General features: G+C 48.1%; 1 protein-coding gene and 4 long non-coding RNA genes across 5 annotated transcripts in view; 1 reads left to right on the top strand and 4 right to left on the bottom strand.

Annotated features, from left to right (window-relative positions):
* LOC311118126 overlaps window positions 1–52 on the bottom strand; it is an 856-nt gene extending 804 nt beyond the window's left edge. Inside the window, exon 1 of the long non-coding RNA XR_014611760.1 lies at window positions 1–52. This exon is cut by the window's left edge and continues 349 nt beyond it. This is a non-coding gene — a long non-coding RNA (uncharacterized lncRNA).
* LOC311118130 (methionine synthase-like) overlaps window positions 1–24,509 on the bottom strand; it is an 81,997-nt gene that overhangs the window by 42,646 nt on the left and 14,842 nt on the right. The window contains 17 exon segments of the mRNA XM_084192999.1: window positions 873–962; window positions 3,542–3,682; window positions 5,589–5,705; window positions 8,259–8,438; window positions 15,440–15,625; window positions 15,939–16,079; window positions 16,405–16,517; window positions 16,985–17,064; window positions 17,286–17,353; window positions 18,838–18,899; window positions 19,011–19,111; window positions 19,356–19,450; window positions 22,382–22,441; window positions 22,749–22,855; window positions 23,148–23,240; window positions 23,378–23,429; window positions 23,548–23,565. Coding sequence (XP_084049125.1) covers window positions 873–962; window positions 3,542–3,682; window positions 5,589–5,705; window positions 8,259–8,438; window positions 15,440–15,625; window positions 15,939–16,079; window positions 16,405–16,517; window positions 16,985–17,064; window positions 17,286–17,353; window positions 18,838–18,899; window positions 19,011–19,111; window positions 19,356–19,450; window positions 22,382–22,441; window positions 22,749–22,855; window positions 23,148–23,240; window positions 23,378–23,429; window positions 23,548–23,565 — 1,704 coding nt within the window.
* LOC311118131 lies at window positions 415–845 on the bottom strand. Its single transcript, XR_014611762.1, has 3 exons — window positions 735–845; window positions 595–664; window positions 415–561 (listed from the first exon to the last, which is right to left on the bottom strand). It is a non-coding gene; the product is annotated as an uncharacterized lncRNA (long non-coding RNA).
* On the top strand, window positions 8,661–9,938 carry LOC311118129. The gene is made up of 4 exons (XR_014611761.1): window positions 8,661–8,829; window positions 9,243–9,315; window positions 9,462–9,534; window positions 9,681–9,938. It is a non-coding gene; the product is annotated as an uncharacterized lncRNA (long non-coding RNA).
* Window positions 12,767–13,303, bottom strand: LOC311118132. Its single transcript, XR_014611763.1, has 3 exons — window positions 13,259–13,303; window positions 13,114–13,186; window positions 12,767–12,811 (listed from the first exon to the last, which is right to left on the bottom strand). It is a non-coding gene; the product is annotated as an uncharacterized lncRNA (long non-coding RNA).

Below are 24,509 nucleotides of genomic sequence, written 5' to 3'. Positions count from 1 at the left end.
CCTTGATGAGCCCATACTCCAGCCTCTCCTACTAACCTTGATGAGCCCATACTCCAGCTTCTCCTACTAACCTTGATGAGCCCATACTCCAGTCTATCCTACTAAACTTGATGAGCCCATACTCCAGCCTCTCCTACTAACCTTGATGAGCCCATACTCCAGTCTATCCTACTAACCTTGATGAGCCCATACTCCAGCCTCTCCTACTAACCTTGATGAGCCCATACTCCAGCCTCTCCTACTAACCTTGATGAGCCCATACTCCAGCCTCTCCTACTAACCTTGATGAGCCCATACTCCAGTCTATCCTACTAACCTTGATGAGCCCATACTCCAGCCTCTCCTACTAACCTTGATGAGCCCATACTCCAGCCTCTCCTACTAGCCTTGATGAGCACATACTCCAGCCTCTCCTACTAACCTTGATGAGCCCATACTCCAGCCTCTCCTACTAACCTTGATGAGCCCATACTCCAGCCTCTCCTACTAACCTTGATGAGCCCATACTCCAGTCTCTCCTACTAACCTTGATGAGCCCATACTCCAGCCTCTCCTACTAACCTTGATGAGCCCATACTCCAGCCTCCTACTAACCTTGATGAGCCCATACTCCAGTCTGTCCTACTAACCTTGATGAGCCCATACTCCAGCCTCTCCTACTAACCTTGATGAGCCCATACTCCAGTCTCTCCTACTAACCTTGATGAGCCCATACTCCAGTCTCTCCTACTAACCTTGATGAGCCCATACTCCAGCCTCTCCTACTAACCTTGATGAGCCCATACTCCAGCCTCCTACTAACCTTGATGAGCCCATACTCCAGTCTCTCCTACTAACCTTGATGAGCCCATACTCCAGCCTCTCCTACTAACCTTGATGAGCCCATACTCCAGCCTCTCCTCCACTGTTCCCCCTCTCCATTCATCCGTCTGGACCACCTTCTTCCCTCCTTTGGCACAGCTCTGAAAACGACAGGATTCTCTTCAGAGAAAAGCTATGGGAACTAGTTAACTAGGGATCAGTTAACCAGAGTTAACAGAGTTATAGGACATGTACTGTGGTAACCAGGTGGACCTGTTCATACAGCAGCATATGTACTGTGGTAACCAGGTGGACCTGTTCATACAGCAGCATATGTACTGTGTTAACCAGGTGGACCTGTTCATACAGCAGAATATGTACTGTGTTAACCAGGTGGACCTGTTCATACAGCAGCATATGTACTGTGTTAACCAGGTGGACCAGTATGTACCTGTTCATACAGCAGCATACAGTGGGGGAAAAAAGTATTTAGTCAGCCACCAATTGTGCAAGTTCTCCCACTTAAAAAGATGAGAGAGGCCTGTAATTTTCATCATAGGTACACGTCAACTATGACAGACAAATTGAGGGAAAAAAATCCAGAAAATCACATTGTAGGATTTTTTATGAATTTATTTGCAAATTATGGTGGAAAATAAGTATTTGGACACCTACAAACAAGCAAGATTTCTGGCTCTCACAGACCTGTAACTTCTTCTTTAAGAGGCTCCTCTGTCCTCCACTCGTTACCTGTATTAATGGCACCTGTTTGTACTTGTTATCAGTATAAAAGACACCTGTCCACAACCTCAAACAGTCACACTCCAAACTCCACTATGGCCAAGACCAAAGAGCTGTCAAAGGACACCAGAAACAAAATTGTAGACCTGCACCAGGCTGGGAAGACTGAATCTGCAATAGGTAAGCAGCTTGGTTTGAAGAAATCAACTGTGGGAGCAATTATTATGAAATGGAAGACATACAAGACCACTGATAATCTCCCTCGATCTGGGGCTCCACGCAAGATCTCACCCCGTGGGGTCAAAATGATCACAAGAACGGTGAGCAAAAATCCCAGAACCACACGGGGGGACCTAGTGAATGACCCGCAGAGAGCTGGGACCAAAGTAACAAAGCCTACCATCAGTAACACACTACGCCGCCAGGGACTCAAATCCTGCAGTGCCAGACGTGTCCCCCTGCTTAAGCCAGTACATGTCCAGGCCCATCTGAAGTTTGCTAGAGTGCATTTGGATGATCCAGAAGAGGATTGGGAGAATGTCATATGGTCAGATGAAACCAAAATATAACTTTTTGGTAAAAACTCAACTCGTCGTGTTTGGAGGACAAAGAATGCTGAGTTGCATCCAAAGAACACCATACCTACTGTGAAGCATGGGGGTGGAAACATCATGCTTTGGGGCTGTTTTTCTGCAAAGGGACCAGGACGACTGATCCGTGTAAAGGAAAGAATGAATGGGGCCATGTATCGTGAGATTTTGAGTGAAAACCTCCTTCCATCAGCAAGGGCATTGAAGATGAAACGTGGCTGGGTCTTTCAGCATGACAATGATCCCAAACACACCGCCCGGGCAACGAAGGAGTGGCTTCGTAAGAAGCATTTCAAGGTCCTGGAGTGGCCTAGCCAGTCTCCAGATCTCAACCCCATAGAAAATCTTTGGAGGGAGTTGAAAGTCCGTGTTGCCCAGCGACAGCCCCAAAACATCACTGCTCTAGAGGAGATCTGCATGGAGGAATGGGCCAAAATACCAGCAACAGTGTGTGAAAACCTTGTGAAGACTTACAGAAAACGTTTGACCTGTGTCATTGCCAACAAAGGGTATATAACAAAGTATTGAGAAACTTTTGTTATTGACCAAATACTTATTTTCCACCATAATTTGCAAATAAATTCATTAAAAATCCTACAATGTGATTTACTGGATTTTTTCCCCTCATTTTGTCTGTCATAGTTGACGTGTACCTATGATGAAAATTACAGGCCTCTCTCATCTTTTTAAGTGGGAGAACTTTCACAATTGGTGGCTGACTAAATACTTTTTTCCCCCCACTGTATGTACTGTGTTAACCAGGTGGACCTGTTCATACAGCAGCATATGTACTGTGTTAACCAGATGGACCTGTTCATACAGCAGCATATGTACTGTGTTAACCAGATGGACCTGTTCATACAGCAGCATATGTACTGTGTTAACCAGATGGACCTGTTCATACAGCAGAATATGTACTGTGTTAACCAGGTGGACCTGTTCATACAGCAGAATATGTTCTGTGTTAACCAGGTGGACCTGTTCATACAGCAGAATATGTTCTGTGTTAACCAGGTGGACCTGTTCATACAGCAGAATATGTACTGTGTTAACCAGGTGGACCTGTTCATACAGCAGCATATGTACTGTGTTAACCAGGTGGACCAGTATGTACCTGTTCATACAGCAGCATATGTGCTGTGTTAACCAGGTGGATCTGTTCATACAGCAGCATATGTACTGTGTTAACCAGGTGGACCAGTATGTGCCTGTTCATACAGCAGCATATGTAGTGTACTGTGTAGACCCCATACCTGTTGTTGGATATGTACTGTACTGTGTAGACCACATACCTGTTGTTGGATATGTACTGTACTGTGTAGACCCCATACCTGTTGTTGGATATGTACTGTACTGTGTAGACCCCATACCTGTTGTTGGATATGTACTGTACTGTGTAGACCCCATACCTGTGCATACAGCAGTAGTTTCTCTGTGGCCTCCGGGTCTTTGTTCCAGATGAGGTTCTCACACATAAGCAGGAGCTCCTTGTCAATATCATCATAGACAGGCAGGCTGCCAGCGTTCACTATGCCCATGTCCATTCCATCCTGTAGGGGGCAGCAGGACGACAGGGTGACTACACTCAACTGAAATATAAAAACGCGTTGGTCCCATGTTTCATGAGCTGAAATAAAAAATAAAAAAAATCCCAGAAGTGTTCCATAGGCGCAAAAAGCTGATTTCTCTCAAATTTTGAGGAGTATTTCTGTCTGTAATAAAGCCCTTTTGTGGGGAAACACTCATTCTGATTGGCTGGGCCTGGCTCCCCAGTGGGTGGGCCTATGCCCTCCCAGGCCCACCCATGGCTGTGCCCCTTCCCAGTCATGTGAAATCCACAGATTAGGGCCTAATCTGTAGCTCAGTTGGGCGAGCATGGTGCTTGCAACGCCAGGGTTGTGGGTTCGTTTCCCACGGGGGACCAGTATAAAATAAAAATGTATGCACTCACTAACTGTAAGTCGCTCTTTAAAATTTAAATTGACTGATTTCCTTATATGAACTGTAACTCTGTAAAATATTTAAAATTGTTGCATGTTGCGTTTATATTTTTGTTCAGTATACATACCCCATGGAAAACATGGAGAAAGAAGCAACATCTGAGGTGTCACACTACTTTTTTTTATTTTACCTTTATTTAACTAGGCAAGTCAGTTAAGAAAAATTCTTATTTACAATGACGGCCTACTTAAAAGGGTACGAAGCAGGAGTTTTTACTCACTAAAGTAACAACATAATGTGGTCAAAGACCTAGTAACTTTGTGGTAGTCAAATCTGGTTATGCATAGTTAAGTTTTTTAAATATTTATTAACTCGTTTTGGGATAACTTCGGAGCTACCCACAATGCGCTATTGCCACCGTCATTAAGGAGAACCTACTCTACCAGCGATTTGGTATGCTAGCTCACTAGCTAGCTCAAGATGGATAACGTTAGCGACTAGCATGTAATTACATTCCAGACCAAGTGTTGGCCAGTGGTGAGCTACAATCCACCAATCATGAGGAAGCGTGACGCAAACAAGCTATCGTATTACCAATCAGCGAGCGTTCCACACACACGTGGGGCATTCTGCACGTTCCGCTTCAACAGGCAGGCTCTGTGACTTCATGCCTCGGGCTCACGAAAGGGGAAAACCCTGCCTGCTCTAATTGTTTAGAACCTCGTCTGTTCTTCGTTAGATTTTCTTCCCATTTCTCCTGTGCCCTCTGCCGCATCTGGAATAATAATATTATAATAATAATATGCCATTTAGCAGACGCTTTTATCCAAAGCGACTTACAGTCATGTGTGCATACATTTTTTACGTATGGGGTGGTCCCGGGGATCGAACCCACTACCCCGGCGTTACAAGCGCCACGCTCTACCAAACTGAGCTACAGAGGACCATGGAATCTAGCTAGCCATCTCCTTTGGATTTCCCCTCGCTATATCGCTATTGGATTTCCCCTCCCTGACTCTTCCTTGTCCCGGTGAAACGGCCTCTCGCTCTGCGCCTCTCTCCCTGGCTCTCGCTTTAGTCATTCATACCGCCACTCTTACTCTCAGATGGACCCCAGCCGTCAATATGGAAGTCTCCACCCCCCCCCCCCCCTTCTCTCTCTTTGCTTTTGATCTGCTGGTTTTGTTTTAGTTGTGTTCTGTGGGTTCCTGCCTGTGCTAGTTGGTCTCGTTGTTGGGCTCTTGCTTGGAGAAATACATGCAGACAGTTTTTTTTTTGTTACGTTCAATGTTAGACATGAGTAGTCCAACCAGTCAGCTATTTTTGTCCACTGCTGCTGTAAAAAATGTAGGAGCATCCTGTTGCTTTGGGTTGGTATGGAGATAGATGACTGTGTCGTCTGCATTTCTATCTCGGGACATACAAAGGGAAGGTCATTTATGTAGAGGGAAGGTCATTTATGTAGAGGGAAGGTCATTTATGTATATAGTGAATAAATATGGGCCGAAAATGTACCTTGATGGCGTGGTAGAGGAAGGCTCCATGCATGGCCTCTCTGATGACCTCCATGCCTCTGAAGGAGAAGGACAGGTTGGACAGGCCGCCACTGATCCTGGCCCCAGGCAACAACTCCTGTAGAGAAGAATATATATATATACACACAGTTAAAGTCGGAAGATTACATACACCTTCGCCAAATACATTTAAGCTCTGTTTTTCACAATTCCTGACATTTAATCCTAGTAAAGATTCCCTGTCTTAGGTCAGTTAGGATCACCACTTTATTTTAAGAATGTGAAGTGCCAAGAGTGTGCAAAGTTGTCATTACATTTTACATTTTAGTCATTTAGCAGACGCTCTTATCCAGAGTGACTTACAGTTAGTGAGTGCATACATTATTATTTATTTTTCATACTGGCCCCCCGTGGGAAACAAACCCACAACCCTGGCGTTGCAAACGCCATGCTCTACCAACTGAGCTACATCCCTGCCGGCCATTCCCTCCCCTACCTCGGACTGATTTGGTTGATCCTGACCCCAGGTAAAGACTCCTGTAGAGAATATATATTATATACTATAGTAATACTGTTAGAAGGACAGGTTGATCCTGACCCCAGGTAAAGACTCCTGTAGAGATCCCTCAGGAGACCATCCGCCACCTCATCAGGAGCATGCCCAGGCGTTGTAGGGAGGTCATACAGGCACGTGGAGGCCACACACACACTACTGAGCCTCATTTTGACTTGTTTTAAAGACATTACATCAAAGTTGGATCAGCCTGTAGTGTGGTTTTCCACTTTAATTTTGAGGGTGACTCCAAATCCAGACCTCCATGGGTTGATAAATTTGATTTCCATTGATAATTTTTGTGTGATTTTGTTGTCAGCACATTCAACTATGTAAAGAAACAAGTATTTCATAAGATTATTTCATTCATTCAGATCTAGAATGTGTTGTTTAAGTGTTCCCTTTGTGTTTTTTAGCAGTGTATATATATATATATACTGTAGCAATACTGTTAGGAGGACAGGTTGATCCTGACCCCAGGTAAAGACTCCTGTAGAGAATATATATTATATACTATAGTATATACTGTTAAAATGATAGGTTGATCCTTACCCCAGGTAAAGACTCCTATTTTATTTAACCTTTATTTAACCAGGTAAGCCAGTTGAGAACAAATTCTCATTTACAACTGCGACCTGGCCAAGATAAAGCAAAGCAGTGCGATAAAAACAACAGAGTTACATATGGGGTAAACAAAACATAAAGTCAAAAATACAACAGAAAATATATATACAGTGTGTGCAAATGTAGTAAATTATGGAGGTAAGGCAATAAATAGGCCATAGTGCAAAATAATTACAATTGAGTATTAACACTGGAATGATAGATGTGCAGAAGATGATGTGCAAATAGAGATACTGGGGTGCAAATTAGCAAAATAAATTACAATGTAAATAACAATATGGGGAGAAGGTAGTTGGGCGGGCTAATTTCAGATGGGCTGTGTACAAGTGCAGTGATCGGTAAGCTGCTCTGACAACTGATGCTTAAAGTTAGTGAGGGACATAAGAGTCTCCAGCTTCAGAGATTTTTGCAGTTCGTTCCAGTCATTGGCAGCAGAGAACTGGAAGGAATGGCGGCCAAAGGAGGTGTTGGCTTTGGGGATGACCAGTGAGATATACCTCCTGGAACGCATACTATGGGTGGGTGTCGCTATGGTGACCAATGATCTAAGATAAGACGGGGATTTGCCTAGCAGTGATTTATAGATGGCCTGGAGCCAGTGGGTTTGGCGACGAATATGTAGTGAGGGCCAGCCAACGAGAGCGTACAGGTCACAATGGTGGGTAGTATATGGGGCTTTGGAGACAAAACGGATGGCACTGTGATAGACTACATCCAATTTGCTGAGTAGAGTGTTGGAAGCTATTTTGTAAATGACATCGCCGAAGTCAAGGATCGGTAGGATAGTCAGTTTAACGAGGTTATGTTTGGCAGCATGAGTGAAGGAGGCTTTGTTGCGAAATAGGAAGCTGATTCTAGATGTAACTTTGGATTGGAGATGCTTAATGAGTCTGGAAGGAGAGTTTACGGTCTAACCAGACACCTAGGTATTTGTAGTTGTCCGACCCACCGAGAGTAGTGATTCTAGTTGGGCGGGCGGGTGCCAGCAGCGTTCGATTGAAGAGCATGCATTTAGTTTTACTAGCGTTTAAGAGCAGTTGGAGGTCACGGAAAGAGTGTTGTATGGCATTGAAGCTCGTTTGGAGGTTTGTTAACACAGTGTCCAATGAAGGGCCAGATGTATACAAAATGGTGTTGTCTGCGTAGAGGTGGATCTGAGAGTCACCAGCAGCAAGAGCGACATCATTGACATACACAGAGAAAAGAGTCTGCCCGAGGATTGAACCCTGTGGCACCCCCATAGAGACTGCCAGAGGTCCAGACAACAGGCCCTCCGATTTGACACATTGAACTCTATCTGAGAAGTATTTGGTGAACCAGGCGAGGCAATCATTAGAGAAACCAAGGCTATTTAGTCTGCCAATAAGAATGCGGTGATTGACATAGTCAAAAGCCTTGGCCAGGTCGATGAAAGACGGCTGCACAGTACTGTCTATTATCGATCGCGGTTATTATATCGCTCATGTGCAGAAACATGTCATGGTCTCAAGTTACCTTGATGAGCCTGGTGGCTCGGATGAAGTTGATGGCATACTCGCTGTGTTCCTCCATGCCCGTGCCGATGGTCAGGATGTTGGGGTCAAAGATGATGTCATTAGGGTCAAAGCCCACTTGAGTTACCAGGAGGTGATAGGCTCTGCTGCAGATCTCGACCTTACGCTCCGTCTCAGTGGCCTGGAGGAAACAGAGAGAGATCGACAGCTGTTCAAGGCCTGATTGTCACGCCACAGTCTTTTATCCATGAGGTAAAGGGTTCCAAACCCTGTCGCAGCAGTAGTGTTGTAGTCAGCCAAACTCCCATAGCAGAACAGGATGGAATCCCACCTGCATCCTGTTCTCCCTCTTGGAATCTATATCCACCCAGCTCCTTTCCAGTTGTCCGTCTCACCTGTTCTCCCCTCCACAGGGTCTCCCTCTAGGTATCTATATCCACCCAGCTCCTTTCCAGTTGTCCGTCTCACCTGTTCTCCCCTCCCCAGGGTTTCCCTCTAGGTATCTATATCCACCCAGCTCCTTTCCAGTTGTCCGTCTCACCTGTTCTCCCCTCCCCAGGGTCTCCCTCTAGGTATCTATATCCACCCAGCTCCTTTCCAGTTGTCCGTCTCACCTGTTCTCCCCTCCCCAGGGTCTCCCCTCCCCAGGGTCTCCCCTCCCCAGGGTCTCCCCTCCCCAGGGTTTCCCTCTAGGTATCTATATCCACCCAGCTCCTTTCCAGTTGTCCGTCTCACCTGTTCTCCCCTCCCCAGGGTATCCCTCTAGGTATCTATATCCACCCAGCTCCTTTCCAGTTGTCCGTCTCACCTGTTCTCCCCTCCCCAGGGTATCCCTCTAGGTATCTATATCCACCCAGCTCCTTTCCAGTTGTCCGTCTCACCTGTTCTCCCCTCCCCAGGGTATCCCTCTAGGTATCTATATCCACCCAGCTCCTTTCCAGTTGTCCGTCTCACCTGTTCTCCCCTCCCCAGGGTATCCCTCTAGGTATCTATATCCTAGCAGCTCCTTTCCAGTTGTCCGTCTCACCTGTTCTCCCCTCCCCAGGGTCTCCCTCTAGGTATCTATATCCTACCAGCTCCTTTCCAGTTGTCCGTCTCACCTGTTCTCCCCTCCCCAGGGTATCCCTCTAGGTATCTATATCCTACCAGCTCCTTTCCAGTTGTCCGTCTCACCTGTTCTCCCCTCCCCAGGGTCTCCCTCTAGGTATCTATATCCACCCAGCTCCTTTCCAGTTGTCCGTCTCACCTGTTCTCCCCTCCCCAGGGTCTCCCTCTAGGTATCTATATCCACCCAGCTCCTTTCCAGTTGTCCGTCTCACCTGTTCTCCCCTCCCCAGGGTATCCCTCTAGGTATCTATATCCACCCAGCTCCTTTCCAGTTGTCCGTCTCACCTGGTCTCCCCTCCCCAGGGTCTCCCTCTAGGTATCTATATCCTAGCAGCTCCTTTCCAGTTGTCCGTCTCACCTGTTCTCCCCTCCCCAGGGTCTCCCTCTAGGTATCTATATCCACCCAGCTCCTTTCCAGTTGTCCGTCTCACCTGTTCTCCCCTCCCCAGGGTCTCCCTCTAGGTATCTATATCCACCCAGCTCCTTTCCAGTTGTCCGTCTCACCTGTTCTCCCCTCCCCAGGGTATCCCTCTAGGTATCTATATCCACCCAGCTCCTTTCCAGTTGTCCGTCTCACCTGGTCTCCCCTCCCCAGGGTCTCCCTCTAGGTATCTATATCCTAGCAGCTCCTTTCCAGTTGTCCGTCTCACCTGTTCTCCCCTCCCCAGGGTTTCCCTCTAGGTATCTATATCCACCCAGCTCCTTTCCAGTTGTCCGTCTCACCTGTTCTCCCCTCCCCAGGGTCTCCCTCTAGGTATCTATATCCTAGCAGCTCCTTTCCAGTTGTCCGTCTCACCTGTTCTCCCCTCCCCAGGGTCTCCCTCTAGGTATCTATATCCTAGCAGCTCCTCTCCAGTTGTCCGTCTCACCTGTTCTCCCCTCCCCAGGGTCTCCCTCTAGGTATCTATATCCACCCAGCTCCTTTCCAGTTGTCCGTCTCACCTGTTCTCCCCTCCCCAGGGTCTCCCTCTAGGTATCTATATCCACTCAGCTCCTCTCCAGTTGTCCGTCTAACCTGTTCTCCCCTCTCCAGGGTATCCCCTCCCCAGGGTCTCCCCTCCCCAGGGTCTCCCCTCCCCAGGGTCTCCCTCTAGGTATCTATATCCACCCAGCTCCTTTCCAGTTGTCCGTCTCACCTGTTCTCCCCTCCCCAGGGTCTCCCTCTAGGTATCTATATCCACCCAGCTCCTTTCCAGTTGTCCGTCTCACCTGTTCTCCCCTCCCCAGGGTCTCCCTCTAGGTATCTATATCCACCCAGCTCCTCTCCAGTTGTCCGTCTCACCTGTTCTCCCCTCTCCAGGGTCTCCCTCTAGGTATCTATATCCACCCAGCTCCTTTCCAGTTGTCCGTCTCACCTGTTCTCCCCTCCCCAGGGTTTCCCTCTAGGTATCTATATCCTAGCAGCTCCTTTCCAGTTGTCCGTCTCACCTGTTCTCCCCTCCCCAGGGTCTCCCTCTAGGTATCTATATCCACCCAGCTCCTTTCCAGTTGTCCGTCTCACCTGTTCTCCCCTCCCCAGGGTCTCCCTCTAGGTATCTATATCCACCCAGCTCCTTTCCAGTTGTCCGTCTCACCTGTTCTCCCCTTCCCATGGTCTCCCTCTAGGTATCTATATCCACCCAGCTCCTTTCCAGTTGTCCGTCTCACCTGTTCTCCCCTCCCCATGGTCTCCCTCTAGGTATCTATATCCACCCAGCTCCTTTCCAGTTGTCCGTCTCACCTGTTCTCCCCTCCCCAGGCTCTCCCTCTAGGTATCTATATCCACCCAGCTCCTTTCCAGTTGTCCGTCTCACCTGTTCTCCCCTCCCCAGGGTCTCCCTCTAGGTATCTATATCCACCCAGCTCCTCTCCAGTTGTCCGTCTCACCTGTTCTCCCCTCCCCAGGGTCTCCCTCTAGGTATCTATATCCACCCAGCTCCTTTCCAGTTGTCCGTCTCACCTGTTCTCCCCTCCCCAGGGTCTCCCTCTAGGTATCTATATCCACCCAGCTCCTTTCCAGTTGTCCGTCTCACCTGTTCTCCCCTCCCCAGGGTCTCCCTCTAGGTATCTATATCCACCCAGCTCCTTTCCAGTTGTCCGTCTCACCTGTTCTCCCCTCCCCAGGGTCTCCCTCTAGGTATCTATATCCACCCAGCTCCTTTCCAGTTGTCCGTCTCACCTGTTCTCCCCTCCCCAGGGTCTCCCTCTAGGTATCTATATCCACCCAGCTCCTTTCCAGTTGTCCGTCTCACCTGTTCTCCCCTCCCCATGGTCTCCCTCTAGGTATCTATATCCACCCAGCTCCTTTCCAGTTGTCCGTCTCACCTGTTCTCCCCTCCCCAGGGTCTCCCTCTAGGTATCTATATCCACTCAGCTCCTCTCCAGTTGTCCGTCTCACCTGTTCTCCCCTCTCCAGGGTATCCCCTCCCCAGGGTCTCCCCTCCCCAGGGTCTCCCCTCCCCAGGGTCTCCCTCTAGGTATCTATATCCACCCAGCTCCTTTCCAGTTGTCCGTCTCACCTGTTCTCCCCTCCCCAGGGTCTCCCTCTAGGTATCTATATCCTAGCAGCTCCTTTCCAGTTGTCCGTCTCACCTGTTCTCCCCTCCCCAGGGTCTCCCTCTAGGTATCTATATCCACCCAGCTCCTTTCCAGTTGTCCGTCTCACCTGTTCTCCCCTCCCCAGGGTCTCCCTCTAGGTATCTATATCCACCCAGCTCCTTTCCAGTTGTCCGTCTCACCTGTTCTCCCCTCCCCAGGGTCTCCCTCTAGGTATCTATATCCACCCAGCTCCTTTCCAGTTGTCCGTCTCACCTGTTCTCCCCTCCCCAGGGTCTCCCTCTAGGTATCTATATCCACCCAGCTCCTTTCCAGTTGTCCGTCTCACCTGTTCTCCCCTCCCCAGGGTCTCCCTCTAGGTATCTATATCCTAGCAGCTCCTTTCCAGTTGTCCGTCTCACCTGTTCTCCCCTCCCCAGGGTCTCCCTCTAGGTATCTATATCCACCCAGCTCCTTTCCAGTTGTCCGTCTCACCTGTTCTCCCCTCCCCAGGGTCTCCCTCTAGGTATCTATATCCACCCAGCTCCTTTCCAGGTGTCCGTCTCACCTGTTCTCCCCTCCCCAGGGTCTCCCTCTAGGTATCTATATCCACCCAGCTCCTCTCCAGTTGTCCGTCTCACCTGTTCTCCCCTCCCCAGGGTCTCCCTCTAGGTATCTATATCCTAGCAGCTCCTTTCCAGTTGTCCGTCTCACCTGTTCTCCCCTCCCCAGGGTCTCCCTCTAGGTATCTATATCCTAGCAGCTCCTTTCCAGTTGTCCGTCTCACCTGTTCTCCCCTCCCCAGGGTCTCCCTCTAGGTATCTATATCCACCCAGCTCCTCTCCAGTTGTCCGTCTCACCTGTTCTCCCCTCCCCAGGGTCTCCCTCTAGGTATCTATATCCTAGCAGCTCCTTTCCAGTTGTCCGTCTCACCTGTTCTCCCCTCCCCATGGTCTCCCTCTAGGTATCTATATCCTAGCAGCTCCTTTCCAGTTGTTCCCCGTCCTTCCAGGTCCTCTCTCCTGTTCTCCCCTCCCAGGGTCTCCCTCTAGGTTATCCTAGCAGCTCCTTTCCAGTTGTCCGTCTCACCTGTTCTCCCCTCCCCCAGGGTCTCCCTCTAGGTATCTATATCCACCCAGCTCCTTTCCAGTTGTCCGTCTCACCTGTTCTCCCCTCCCCAGGTCTCCCTCTAGGTATCTATATCCTCCCAGCTCCTTTCCAGTTGTCCGTCTCACCTGTTCTCCCCTCCCCAGGGTCTCCCTCTAGGTATCTATATCCACCCAGCTCCTTTCCAGTTGTCCGTCTCACCTTTTCTCCCCTCCCAGGGTCTCCCTCTAGGTATCTATATCCACCCAGCTCCTTTCCAGTTGTCCGTCTCACCTGTTCTCCCCTCCCCAGGGTCTCCCTCTAGGTATCTATATCCTAGCAGCTCCTTTCCAGTTGTCCGTCTCACCTGTTCTCCCCTCCCCAGGTCTCCCTCTAGGTATCTATATCCAAGCAGCTCCTTTCCAGTTGTCCAGTCTCACCTGTCTCCCCTCCCCAGGGTCTCCCTCTAATACTATTTATCCTAGCAGCTTCCCTTTCCAGTTTGTCCGTCTCCACCTGTTCTCCCTCCCCCCTAGGGTCTGCGCCTTAGGGTCTACTTTCCAGTTGTCCGTCTCACCTGTTCTCCCCTCCCCAGGGTCTCCCTCTAGGTATCTATATCCACCCAGCTCCTTTCCAGTTGTCCGTCTCACCTGTTCTCCCCTCCCCAGGGTCTCCCTCTAGGTATCTATATCCACCCAGCTCCTTTCCAGTTGTCCGTCTCACCTGTTCTCCCCTCCCCAGGGTCTCCCTCTAGGTATCTATATCCACCCAGCTCCTTTCCAGTTGTCCGTCTCACCTGTTCTCCCCTCCCCAGGGTCTCCCTCTAGGTATCTATATCCACCCAGCTCCTTTCCAGTTGTCCGTCTCACCTGTTCTCCCCTCCCCAGGGTCTCCCTCTAGGTATCTATATCCACCCAGCTCCTTTCCAGTTGTCCGTCTCACCTGTTCTCCCCTCCCCAGGGTCTCCCTCTAGGTATCTATATCCACCCAGCTCCTCTCCAGTTGTCCGTCTCACCTGTTCTCCCCTCCCCAGGGTCTCCCTCTAGGTATCTATATCCACCCAGCTCCTCTCCAGTTGTCCGTCTCACCTGTTCTCCCCTCCCCAGGGTCTCCCTCTAGGTATCTATATCCACCCAGCTCCTTTCCAGTTGTCCGTCTCACCTGTTCTCCCCTCCCCAGGGTCTCCCTCTAGGTATCTATATCCACCCAGCTCCTCTCCAGTTGTCCGTCTCACCTGTTCTCCCCTCCCCAGGGTCTCCCTCTAGGTATCTATATCCACCCAGCTCCTCTCCAGTTGTCCGTCTCACCTGTTCTCCCCTCCCCAGGGTCTCCCTCTAGGTATCTATATCCACCCAGCTCCTTTCCAGTTGTCCGTCTCACCTGTTCTCCCCTCCCCAGGGTCTCCCTCTAGGTATCTATATCCACCCAGCTCCTCTCCAGTTGTCCGTCTCACCTGTTCTCCCCTCCCCAGGGTCTCCCTCTAGGTATCTATATCCACCCAGCTCCTTTCCAGTTGTCCGTCTCACCTGTTCTCCCCTCCCCAGGGTCTCCCTCTAGGTATCTATATCCACCCAGCTCCTCTCCAGTTGTCCGTCTCACCTGTTCTCCCCTCCCCAGGGTCTCCCTCTAGGTATCTATATCCACCCAGCTCCTCTCCAGTTGTCCGTCTCACCTGTTCTCCCCTCCCCAGGGTCTCCCTCTAGGTATCTATATCCACCCAGCTCCTTTCCAGTTGTCCGTCTCACCTGTTCTCCCCTCCCCAGGGTCTCCCTCTAGGTATCTATATCCACCCAGCTCCTTTCCAGTTGTCCGTCTCACCTGTTCTCCCCTCCCCAGGGTCTCCCTCTAGGTATCTATATCCTAGCAGCTCCTTTCCAGTTGTCCGTCTCACCTGTTCTCCCCTCCCCAGGGTCTCCCTCTAGGTATCTATATCCACCCAGCTCCTTTCCAGTTGTCCGTCTCACCTGTTCTCCCCTCCCCAGGGTCTCCCTCTAGGTATCTATATCCTAGCAGCTCCTTTCCAGTTGTCCGTCTCACCTGTTCTCCCCTCCCCAGGGTCTCCCTCTAGGTATCTATATCCTAGCAGCTCCTTTCCAGTTGTCCGTCTCACCTGTTCTCCCCTCCCCAGGGTCTCCCTCTAGGTATCTATATCCACCCAGCTCCTTTCCAGTTGTCCGTCTCACCTGTTCTCCCCTCCCCAGGGTCTCACTCTAGGTATCTATATCCACCCAGCTCCTTTCCAGTTGTCCGTCTCACCTGTTCTCCCCTCCCCAGGGTCTCCCTCTAGGTATCTATATCCACCCAGCTCCTTTCCAGTTGTCCGTCTCACCTGTTCTCCCCTCCCCAGGGTCTCCCTCTAGGTATCTATATCCACCCAGCTCCTTTCCAGTTGTCCGTCTCACCTGTTCTCCCCTCTCCAGGGTCTCCCTCTAGGTATATATATCCTAGCAGCTCCTCTCCAGTTGTCCGTCTCACCTGACCCTCCTCGTCGAAGGCCATTACAACCACAGCAGCCCCGTAGCGTCTGACAGTCGTAGCTCTCTGGAGAAACTCCTCCACTCCTTCCTTCAGACTGATGCTGTTGACGATGCACTTCCCCTGGCAACACTTCAGCCCCGCCTTGATCACCTCAAAGTTAGACGAGTCTATACACAGAGGCACCTAGGAGAGGAGAGGGAGGAGGACTAAGAGGAGAGCTGGGACAGACGGGGAAGTGAACTTCAGCTCTAGACTTATTTAGTAGAGGAGATCCGTTCTTAAGAGCGGTCTTGTTTTCCCCTGCATCTCTCCCAGCACTTCAATGACGTTGTTCAGCTTTATTGTAGCTAAGTGCGTAGTAACATTACTTATATTGGTACAGTATCATGGTAAATGGTTTTAGAAACATGATTAAACGTTGGAAGCGTTCAACAGTGCGCATGGTATCTATCTTTATATATCACGACAGTATTGGAAATGTCCAGTTGATCCCAACCCTGGCGATGTCAGGTTCTGAAGCTATGAGACAGCAGAACCGGGCCATGGCGGCAGGACCCTCCAGCATCCCCTCGTCCATGTTGATGTCCAAGACCTGGGCTCCCATCTCCACCTGGGTCTTGGCTATGCTCAACGCCTCCTGGAGACAGACGGGGGGGGGGGGGGGGGACAGGTTCACAGACAGAGGCACAGAACATGTTCAGTAAGAGGGTTGTGTTCATTAGGCACCAAACAGAGGGAGATAGACTGAAACAGGGAGGAACTACCTCAACGTGTCCAATAAGTCCATTTTAGTTTTGATACGGTGTGCCCTACTGAACATAACCCTGGTACACCAGACATGGGTATGGAAGAGAAAGATATTGCTAGCTACAATGATCACGCAATCTGTATAAGATGGGAGTTTTATTTCAGGTGGTTACCGTATCATAAAAAAAAGGGAGGATAAAGGAGAGATAGCTGACCTCGTAGTTTCCGGACATGATCAGCTTGGCAAACTTCCTCGATCCAGCCACGTTGCATCGCTCGCCGATGTTCACGAAATTAGTGTACGGCCCTATCCTGAACGGCTCCAGACCTGTGACACAAAATATGCTCAAAGCTGTGATGAGAAAAGCTCGTCAGTGGTTTGCTGCCGCTGTTCATCGGCGCTGCCACGACTGAGAAGGTACATCTCAGAGCAGGTCTACAGTAGGATCAGGTCATCCCCGTCTATGCAAATTGGATTCCTTATTATCTAAGAGGCAGAACCTATCCTAGATCAGCACTAATACTCTGCAGCGCTTTATAAATACCAGCCCCCCTTGGAACGGCCACGACTGGAAGGATACAGAGCTCATTTAAAAATGATGTTGTTCTGGGGCGGCAGGTAGCTTTAGTGGTTAAGAGCGTTGTGCCAGTTACCGAAAGGTCGCTGGTTCTAATCCCCGAGCCCGACTAGGTGAAAAATCTGTCGATGTGCCCTTGAGCAAGGCACTTAAACCCTAATTGCTCCTGTAAGTCACTCTGGGTAAGAGCGTCTGCTAAATGACTTAAATGTTCTACCTGCGAGTAGCATGTAGTCCTGAAAGACGTCAGTAGGGGGCACTCTGGGCTGGCAGTGCTTCACTTTCTCAGCAATGGCCCTGAACACAAGCAGAGAGTTCTATATCTATCAGTCCTATATCTTTAGACAATATATCAGTTATATATCTATAGACAATATATCAGTTCTATATATATCAGTTCTGTATCTATAGACAATATATCAGTTCTATATCTATCAGTTCTATATCTATAGACAATATATCAGTTCTATATCTATGGACAGTAGCTAGTGTCAGAGGACAGAGCAGACATCAGTCACCTGATGTGTGCAGGAGTCGTTCCACAGCATCCACCAACCAGATTCACCAGGCCATCTGTAGCAAACTCCTAGAGAAATAAGAGACGGTCAGTGTGTATACAAGCCGTATCAGATTCACCAGGCCATCTGTAGCAAACTCCTAGAGAAATAAGAGACGGTCAGTGTGTATACAAGCCGTACCAGATTCACCAGACCATCTGTAGCAAACTCCTAGAGAAGTAAGAGACGGTCAGTGTGTATACAAGCCGTATCAGATTCACCAGACCATCTGTAGCAAACTCCTAGAGAAATAAGAGACGGTCAGTGTGTACACAAGCCGTATCAGATTCACCAGACCATCTGTAGCAAACTCCTAGAGAAGTAAGAGACGGTCAGTGTGTATACAAGCCGTATCAGATTCACCAGACCATCTGTAGCAAACTCCTAGAGAAATAAGAGACGGTCAGTGTGTATACAAGCCGTATCAGATTCACCAGACCATCTGTAGCAAACTCCTAGAGAAATAAGAGACGGTCAGTGTGTATACAAGCTGTATCAAACCTAAACCAAAAGGTAGTGATCTCCAACAGTATTGGGACAGCGATACACTGTGTTGTTTTGGCTCTGTACTCCAGAACTTTCATTTGAGGGTATTTTCATCCATATCGGGTGAACCGTTTAGAAATTAAAGCACTTTTTGTACACAGACCCCCCCATTTTAGGGGACCAAAAGTATTTGGACAAATTTACTTGTGTATTAAAGTAGTCAAAAGTTTAGTATTTGGTCCCATATTCCTAGCACACAATGATTACATCAAGCTGGTGACTCTACAAACTTGTTGGATGCATTTGCTGTTTGTTTCTGTTGTGTTTCAGATTATTTTGTGCCCAATAGAAATGAACGGTAAATAATGTATTGTGTCATTTTGGAGTCACTTTTATTGTAAATAAGAATAGAATATGTTTCTGATCACTTCTACATTAATGTGGACGTTACCATGATTACGGATAGTCCTGAATTAATCGTGAATAATAATGAGTGAGAGAGTTAGACACACAAATATCATACCCCTAAAACATGCTAACCTCTCACCATTACGATAACAGGGGAGGTTAGCATTTTATATCATACCCCTAAAACATGCTAACCTCTCACCATTACGATAACAGGGGAGGTTAGCATTTTATATCATACCCCTAAAACATGCTAACCTCTCACCATTACGATAACAGGGGAGGTTAGCATTTTATATCATACCACCAAGACATGCTAACCTCTCACCATTACAATAACAGGGGAGGTTAGCATTTTATATCATACCCCTAAAACATGCTAACCTCTCACCATTACGATAACAGGGGAGGTTAGCATTTTATATCATACCCCTAAATCATGCTAACCTCTCACCATTACAATAACAGGGGAGGTTAGCATTTTATATCATACCCCTAAAACATGCTAACCTCTCACCATTACAATAACAGGGGAGGTTAGCATGATATTTATTCATTTGGCTGAATCATTCGATACATCATTCATTGGGAAGACCAGCTATAAAATCGATAAGTTTACCTTTAAATGTGAGGCTGTCAACTCTGGGGTCTCATCGTATCCCCCAAAGGTATTGGGGAGACCTGGAACAAGCAGAGGGGTGTGAAAATGGCAGACGGTGGTTGTGAACACAAAAGGTTAGCTAGCTAGATGCTAAGTTGCTGGGTAAGTTGGGATGGATGGGCGCTGGTTACCTGCATTGGGGTAGCACAAGACGTGAGCAGTGGTGCATTTCCCAATAGCTTGAATGAAAGGCCTCATCTCAGTGGCTCCCAAGGCACAGTTAAGACCGATACTGGAAGAGATGAACACACTGTATATCAGTCTATTGAGACACAGTCTTATGGGAGGTCAGAATAAGACACAGTATCATTTGAAAAACAGGACATTCCGCTTTAAATGTTGTAGATTCCATTAGTCTCTCCAGCAGATCTGAAGTTTATTTGAATATAAAATAGCAAGAAACTTGAGGACAAATATGTGGAAGTCTACAACAACAAGGTAGTATTGAAGTCCTGAAGCAGAGTGTAGTGACTCACCAGAGAGGTTTGGCGTGGGACACACTGATGACGAAGGCCTCTCCTGTCTGTCCTGAGAGAGTACGCCCACTCCTGTCCACTATGGTGCCAGATATCTAGAAGCACAATCAATCAATCTGTCCTGAGAGAGTACGCCCACTCCTGTCCACTATGGTGCCAGATATCTAGAAGCACAATCAATCAATCTGTCCTGAGAGAGTACGCCCACTCCTGTCCACTATGGTGCCAGATATCTAGAAGCACAATCAATCAATCTGTCCTGAGAGAGTACGCCCACTCCTGTCCACTATGGTGCCAGATATCTAGAAGCAAAATCAATCTGTCCTGAGAGAGTACGCCCACTCCTGTCCACTATGGTGCCAGATATCTAGAAGCAAAATCAATCTGTCCTGAGAGAGTACGCCCACTCCTGTCCACTATGGTGCCAGATATCTAGAAGCAAAATCAATCTGTCCTGAGAGAGTACGCCCACTCCTGTCCACTATGGTGCCAGATATCTAGAAGCAAAATCAATCTGTCCTGAGAGAGTACGCCCACTCCTGTCCACTATGGTGCCTGATATCTAGAAGCAAAATCAATCAATCTGTCCTGAGAGAGTACGCCCACTCCTGTCCACTATGGTGCCAGATATCTAGAAGCACAATCAATCAATCTGTCCTGAGAGAGTACAACCCACTCCTGTCCACTATGGTGCCAGATATCTAGAAGCACAATCAATCAATCTGTCCTGAGAGAGTACAACCCACTCCTGTCCACTATGGTGCCAGATATCTAGAAGCACAATCAATCAATCTGTCCTGAGAGAGTACGCCCACTCCTGTCCACTATGGTGCCAGATATCTAGAAGCAAAATTAATCTGTCCTGAGAGAGTACAACCCACTCCTGTCCACTATGGTGCCAGATATCTAGAAGCAAAATCCTGTCCACTATCGTGCCAGATATCTAGAAGCACAATCAATCTGTCCTGAGAGAGTATGCTGCCCACTCCTGTCCACTATGGTGCCTGATATCTAGAAGGAAAATCAATCTGTCCTGAGAGAGTACGCCCACTCCTGTCCACTATGGTGCCAGATATCTAGAAGCACAATCAATCAATCTGTCCTGAGAGAGTACGCCCACTCCTGTCCACTATGGTGCCAGATATCTAGAAGTACAATCAATCTGTCCTGAGAGAGTACGCCCACTCCTGTCCACTATGGTGCCAGATATCTAGAAGCATAATCAATCTGTCCTGAGAGAGTATGCTGCCCACTCCTGTCCACTATGGTGCCAGATATCTAGAAGCACAATCAATCTGCCCTGAGAGAGTACGCCCACTCCCGTCCACTATGGTGCCTGATATCTAGAAGCAAAATCAATCTGTCCTGAGAGAGTACGCCCACTCCCGTCCACTATGGTGCCTGATATCTAGAAGTACAATCAATCAATCTGTCCTGAGAGAGTACGCCCACTCCCGTCCACTATGGTGCCTGATATCTAGAAGTACAATCAATCAATCTGTCCTGAGAGAGTACGCCCACTCCTGTCCACTATAGTGCCAGATATCTAGAAGGAAAATCAATCTGTCCTGAGAGAGTACGCCCACTCCCGTCCACTATGGTGCCGTTGTGATTAGTCTAGCGGGAGATATCAGTGGTTGTGGTTAGTCTAGCGGGAGATATCAGTGGTTGTGGTTAGTCTAGCGGGAGATATCAGTGGTTGTGGTTAGTCTAGCGGGAGATATCAGTGGTTGTGGTTAGTCTAGCGGGAGATATCAGTGGTTGTGGTTAGTCTAGCGGGAGATATCAGTGGTTGTGGTTAGTCTAGCGGGAGATATCAGTGGTTGTGGTTAGTCTAGCGGGAGATATCAGTGGTTGTGGTTAGTCTAGCGGGAGATATCAGTGGTTGTGGTTAGTCTAGCGGGAGATATCAGTGGTTGTGGTTAGTCTAGCGGGAGATATCAGTGGTTGTGATTAGTCTAGCGGGAGATATCAGTGGTTGTGGTTAGTCTAGCGGGAGATATCAGTGGTTGTGGTTAGTCTAGCGGGAGATATCAGTGGTTGTGGTTAGTCTAGCGGGAGATATCAGTGGTTGTGGTTAGTCTAGCGGGAGATATCAGTGGTTGTGGTCTCCCCTCTGTGCTCCAGTGCTCCGAGCCTCCCATGTCTTAATCATCCATTCCCACACCACATGGCCTCTGCACCTTAGCAGCCTACAGCTGCTCACTGTGCCTCTCTCTCCCTTTCTCCATGGCTCCGGTTTAATAACGTAGCAAAACAATTGGCTTTTCTGCTGCTTCCTTCACTCGGATCGGACCGGCGGTCCTTTAGGTCCTTTCGGAATGTATTTATGCATATTGGGTCCGGGGCTTTTGGGGGGGGGAGCTCTAACTCCCATCTCCATTTGTCCTAATCCTTCAGATTATTCAAATCATGAAGTGTTTAGAGAACGGTCTTCACTCCTCCCTTGGACTTGATTGATTAATTTGAGGTCACTAATTAGTAAGGAACTCCCCACACCTGGTTGTCTAGGTCTTAGTAAGGAACTCCCCTCACCTGGTTGTCTAGGTCTTAGTAAGGAACTCCCCTCACCTGGTTGTCTAAGTCTTAATTGAAAGGAAAAACCGAAAACCAGCAGACACTCGGCCCTCCGTGGAATGCGTTTCACAACCCTGGATTAGAGGGACAATAGAGGTCTGAGTACCAGGCCATATTAGCAAGTTTGGTAGGCTACACATCAGCGCTCATTCATTTGCACAGTTTTGGATAGAATTACCGTGACCGACAGTCACAGGGAATTTGATTGGTGCAGTGACTCGTGACTGCCGGTATGGCTGTAATATGGCCACCGCCCTACTCCTGTTCACTATGGTCCCGGAGATCTGGCAGCACGGCAAAATCAATCAATCAATCAATCAATCAATCAATCAAAACAATCTAGCAGCTCCGCACAATATAGGAACATGAACTCCTCTCTAGTGAGGGACTGAACATTTGTTGGCATTGAGCGAAGAGATATACTGACGAAAGACAGAATTCATACTTACAAATATAGGTCTTGGTTCGTAGCTCTCTTCAAACAGTTTGTCGATCGCAAACAGTGCTGCCTTTTATGACAAGATCAGAATTGACACATTGATTACGATAATAATAATAATAATAATAATAATAATAATAATAATAATAATAATAATAATAATATGCCATTTAGCAGACGCTTTTATCCAAAGCGACTTACAGTCATGCGTGCATAAAATGTTGTGTGTACGGGTGGTCCCGGGGATCGAACCCACTACCTTGGCGTTACAAGCGCCGTGCTCTACCAGCTGAGCTAAATTGTACGGAATCGTATGTAAAACTAGAATCATACTGATACAAACTAGACGACTGTCAAAGTGAGTAAGGAAGGTCTACCTTGGCGTTGGCCGTGTCAAAGATGGTCTCCACCATGATAATATCCGCTCCTCCATCCAACAGGCCCCGGACCTGCTCAGTGTAGGCGTCAGCCAGCTCATCAAAGGCTGAGGGGGGAGGAAACAGAAGCACTCACCGCGGTGACACCATCAGAGATAGTACACCATCAGAGATAGTACACCATCAGAGATAGCACTGTCAACTCTGGAGGTCAGCAATGGTTTATCAAGACTCACCTGAGAGGCCTTAGAGAGAGACCCTGATAGGGTGACAGTTAAGACCGCTACATACCGTAGATCTGTAGTGACAGCTGACAGACTGACAGTTTGCCGTGACACCAGTTTAAAAAAAAAGGGGAATAAAGAAAATGAGGGATGAAACAACGAGCTGTTCTCTTACTGACGTTCCTGAAGTCAGGTCTTTCCACGGAGGGGGACACTGACAGGGTTTTATTGGTGGGGCCCATAGCGCCCGCCACGTATCTTTTACAACCTGGTAATAAAAAATAAAATAAAATATTTGTGAATTAAAAAAACATGTAAAATACATATATTACACACAATGTTGTCAATGTGAATTTTTTATTTTTTTTTCCTCCAATAACAATACTCTTGTCTTTATCAGCTGACCTGTCTGGTTGGTGACATCATCTGCTGCTTTCCTGGCTATCTCTGCTGACACCTTGTTCATTCGATAGGCCTGGGAAAAGATCAGTGAGTCAAACAATTCTCTGCCGACACCTTGTTCATTCGATAGGCCTGGGAAAAGATCAGTGAGTCAAACAATTCTCTGCTGACACCTTGTTCATACGATAGGCCTGGGAAAAGATCAGTGAGTCAAACAATTCTCTGCCGACACCTTGTTCATTCGATAGGCCTGGGAAAAGATCAGTGAGTCAAACAATTCTCTGCCGATGCCTTGTTCATTCGATAGGCCTGGGAAAAGATCAGTGAGTCAAACAATTCTCTGCTGACACCTTGTTCATTCGATAGGCCTGGGAAAAGATCAGTGAGTCAAACAATTCTCTGCTGACACCTTGTTCATACGATAGGCCTGGGAAAAGATCAGTGAGTCAAATAATTCTCTGCTGACGCCTTGTTCATTCGATAGGCCTGGGAAAAGATCAGTGAGTCAAACAATTCTCTGCTGACACCTTGTTCATTCGATAGGCCTGGGAAAAGATCAGTGAGTCAAACAATTCTCTGCTGACACCTTGTTCATTCGATAGGCCTGGGAAAAGATCAGTGAGTCAAACAACCTGAGTGAGTGAGTAATTTATTGAGTCAAGTCACCTTTAGCGACCCATCCCTTACTGACTAAATTTGATCCGATGTTGTGATAATAGCTTTTGATTGGTAATCTGAGTGTTATTCTACAGACTACCCACTAACCAGCTCTCTACAGACTACCCACTAACCAGCTCTCTACAGACTACCCACTAACCAGCTCTCTACAGACTACCCACTAACCAGCTGTATACAGACTACCCACTAACCAGCTCTCTACAGACTACCCACTAACCATCTCTCTACAGACTACCCACTAACCATCTCTCTACAGACTACCCACTAACCAGCTCTCTACAGACTACCCACTAACCAGCTCTCTACAGACTACCCACTAACCAGCTCTCTACAGACTACCCACTAACCAGCTCTCTACAGACTACCCACTAACCAGCTCTCTACAGACTACCCACTAACCAGCTCTCTACAGACTACCCACTAACCAGCTCTCTACAGACTACCCACTAACCAGCTC

This window comes from Coregonus lavaretus (genome assembly GCF_964263955.1).
Source record: "Coregonus lavaretus genome assembly, contig: HAP1_SCAFFOLD_976, whole genome shotgun sequence".
In the NCBI taxonomy this organism is placed as follows: Eukaryota; Metazoa; Chordata; class Actinopteri; order Salmoniformes; family Salmonidae; genus Coregonus; species Coregonus lavaretus.
This window is presented reverse-complemented; position numbering and strand designations above follow the sequence as displayed.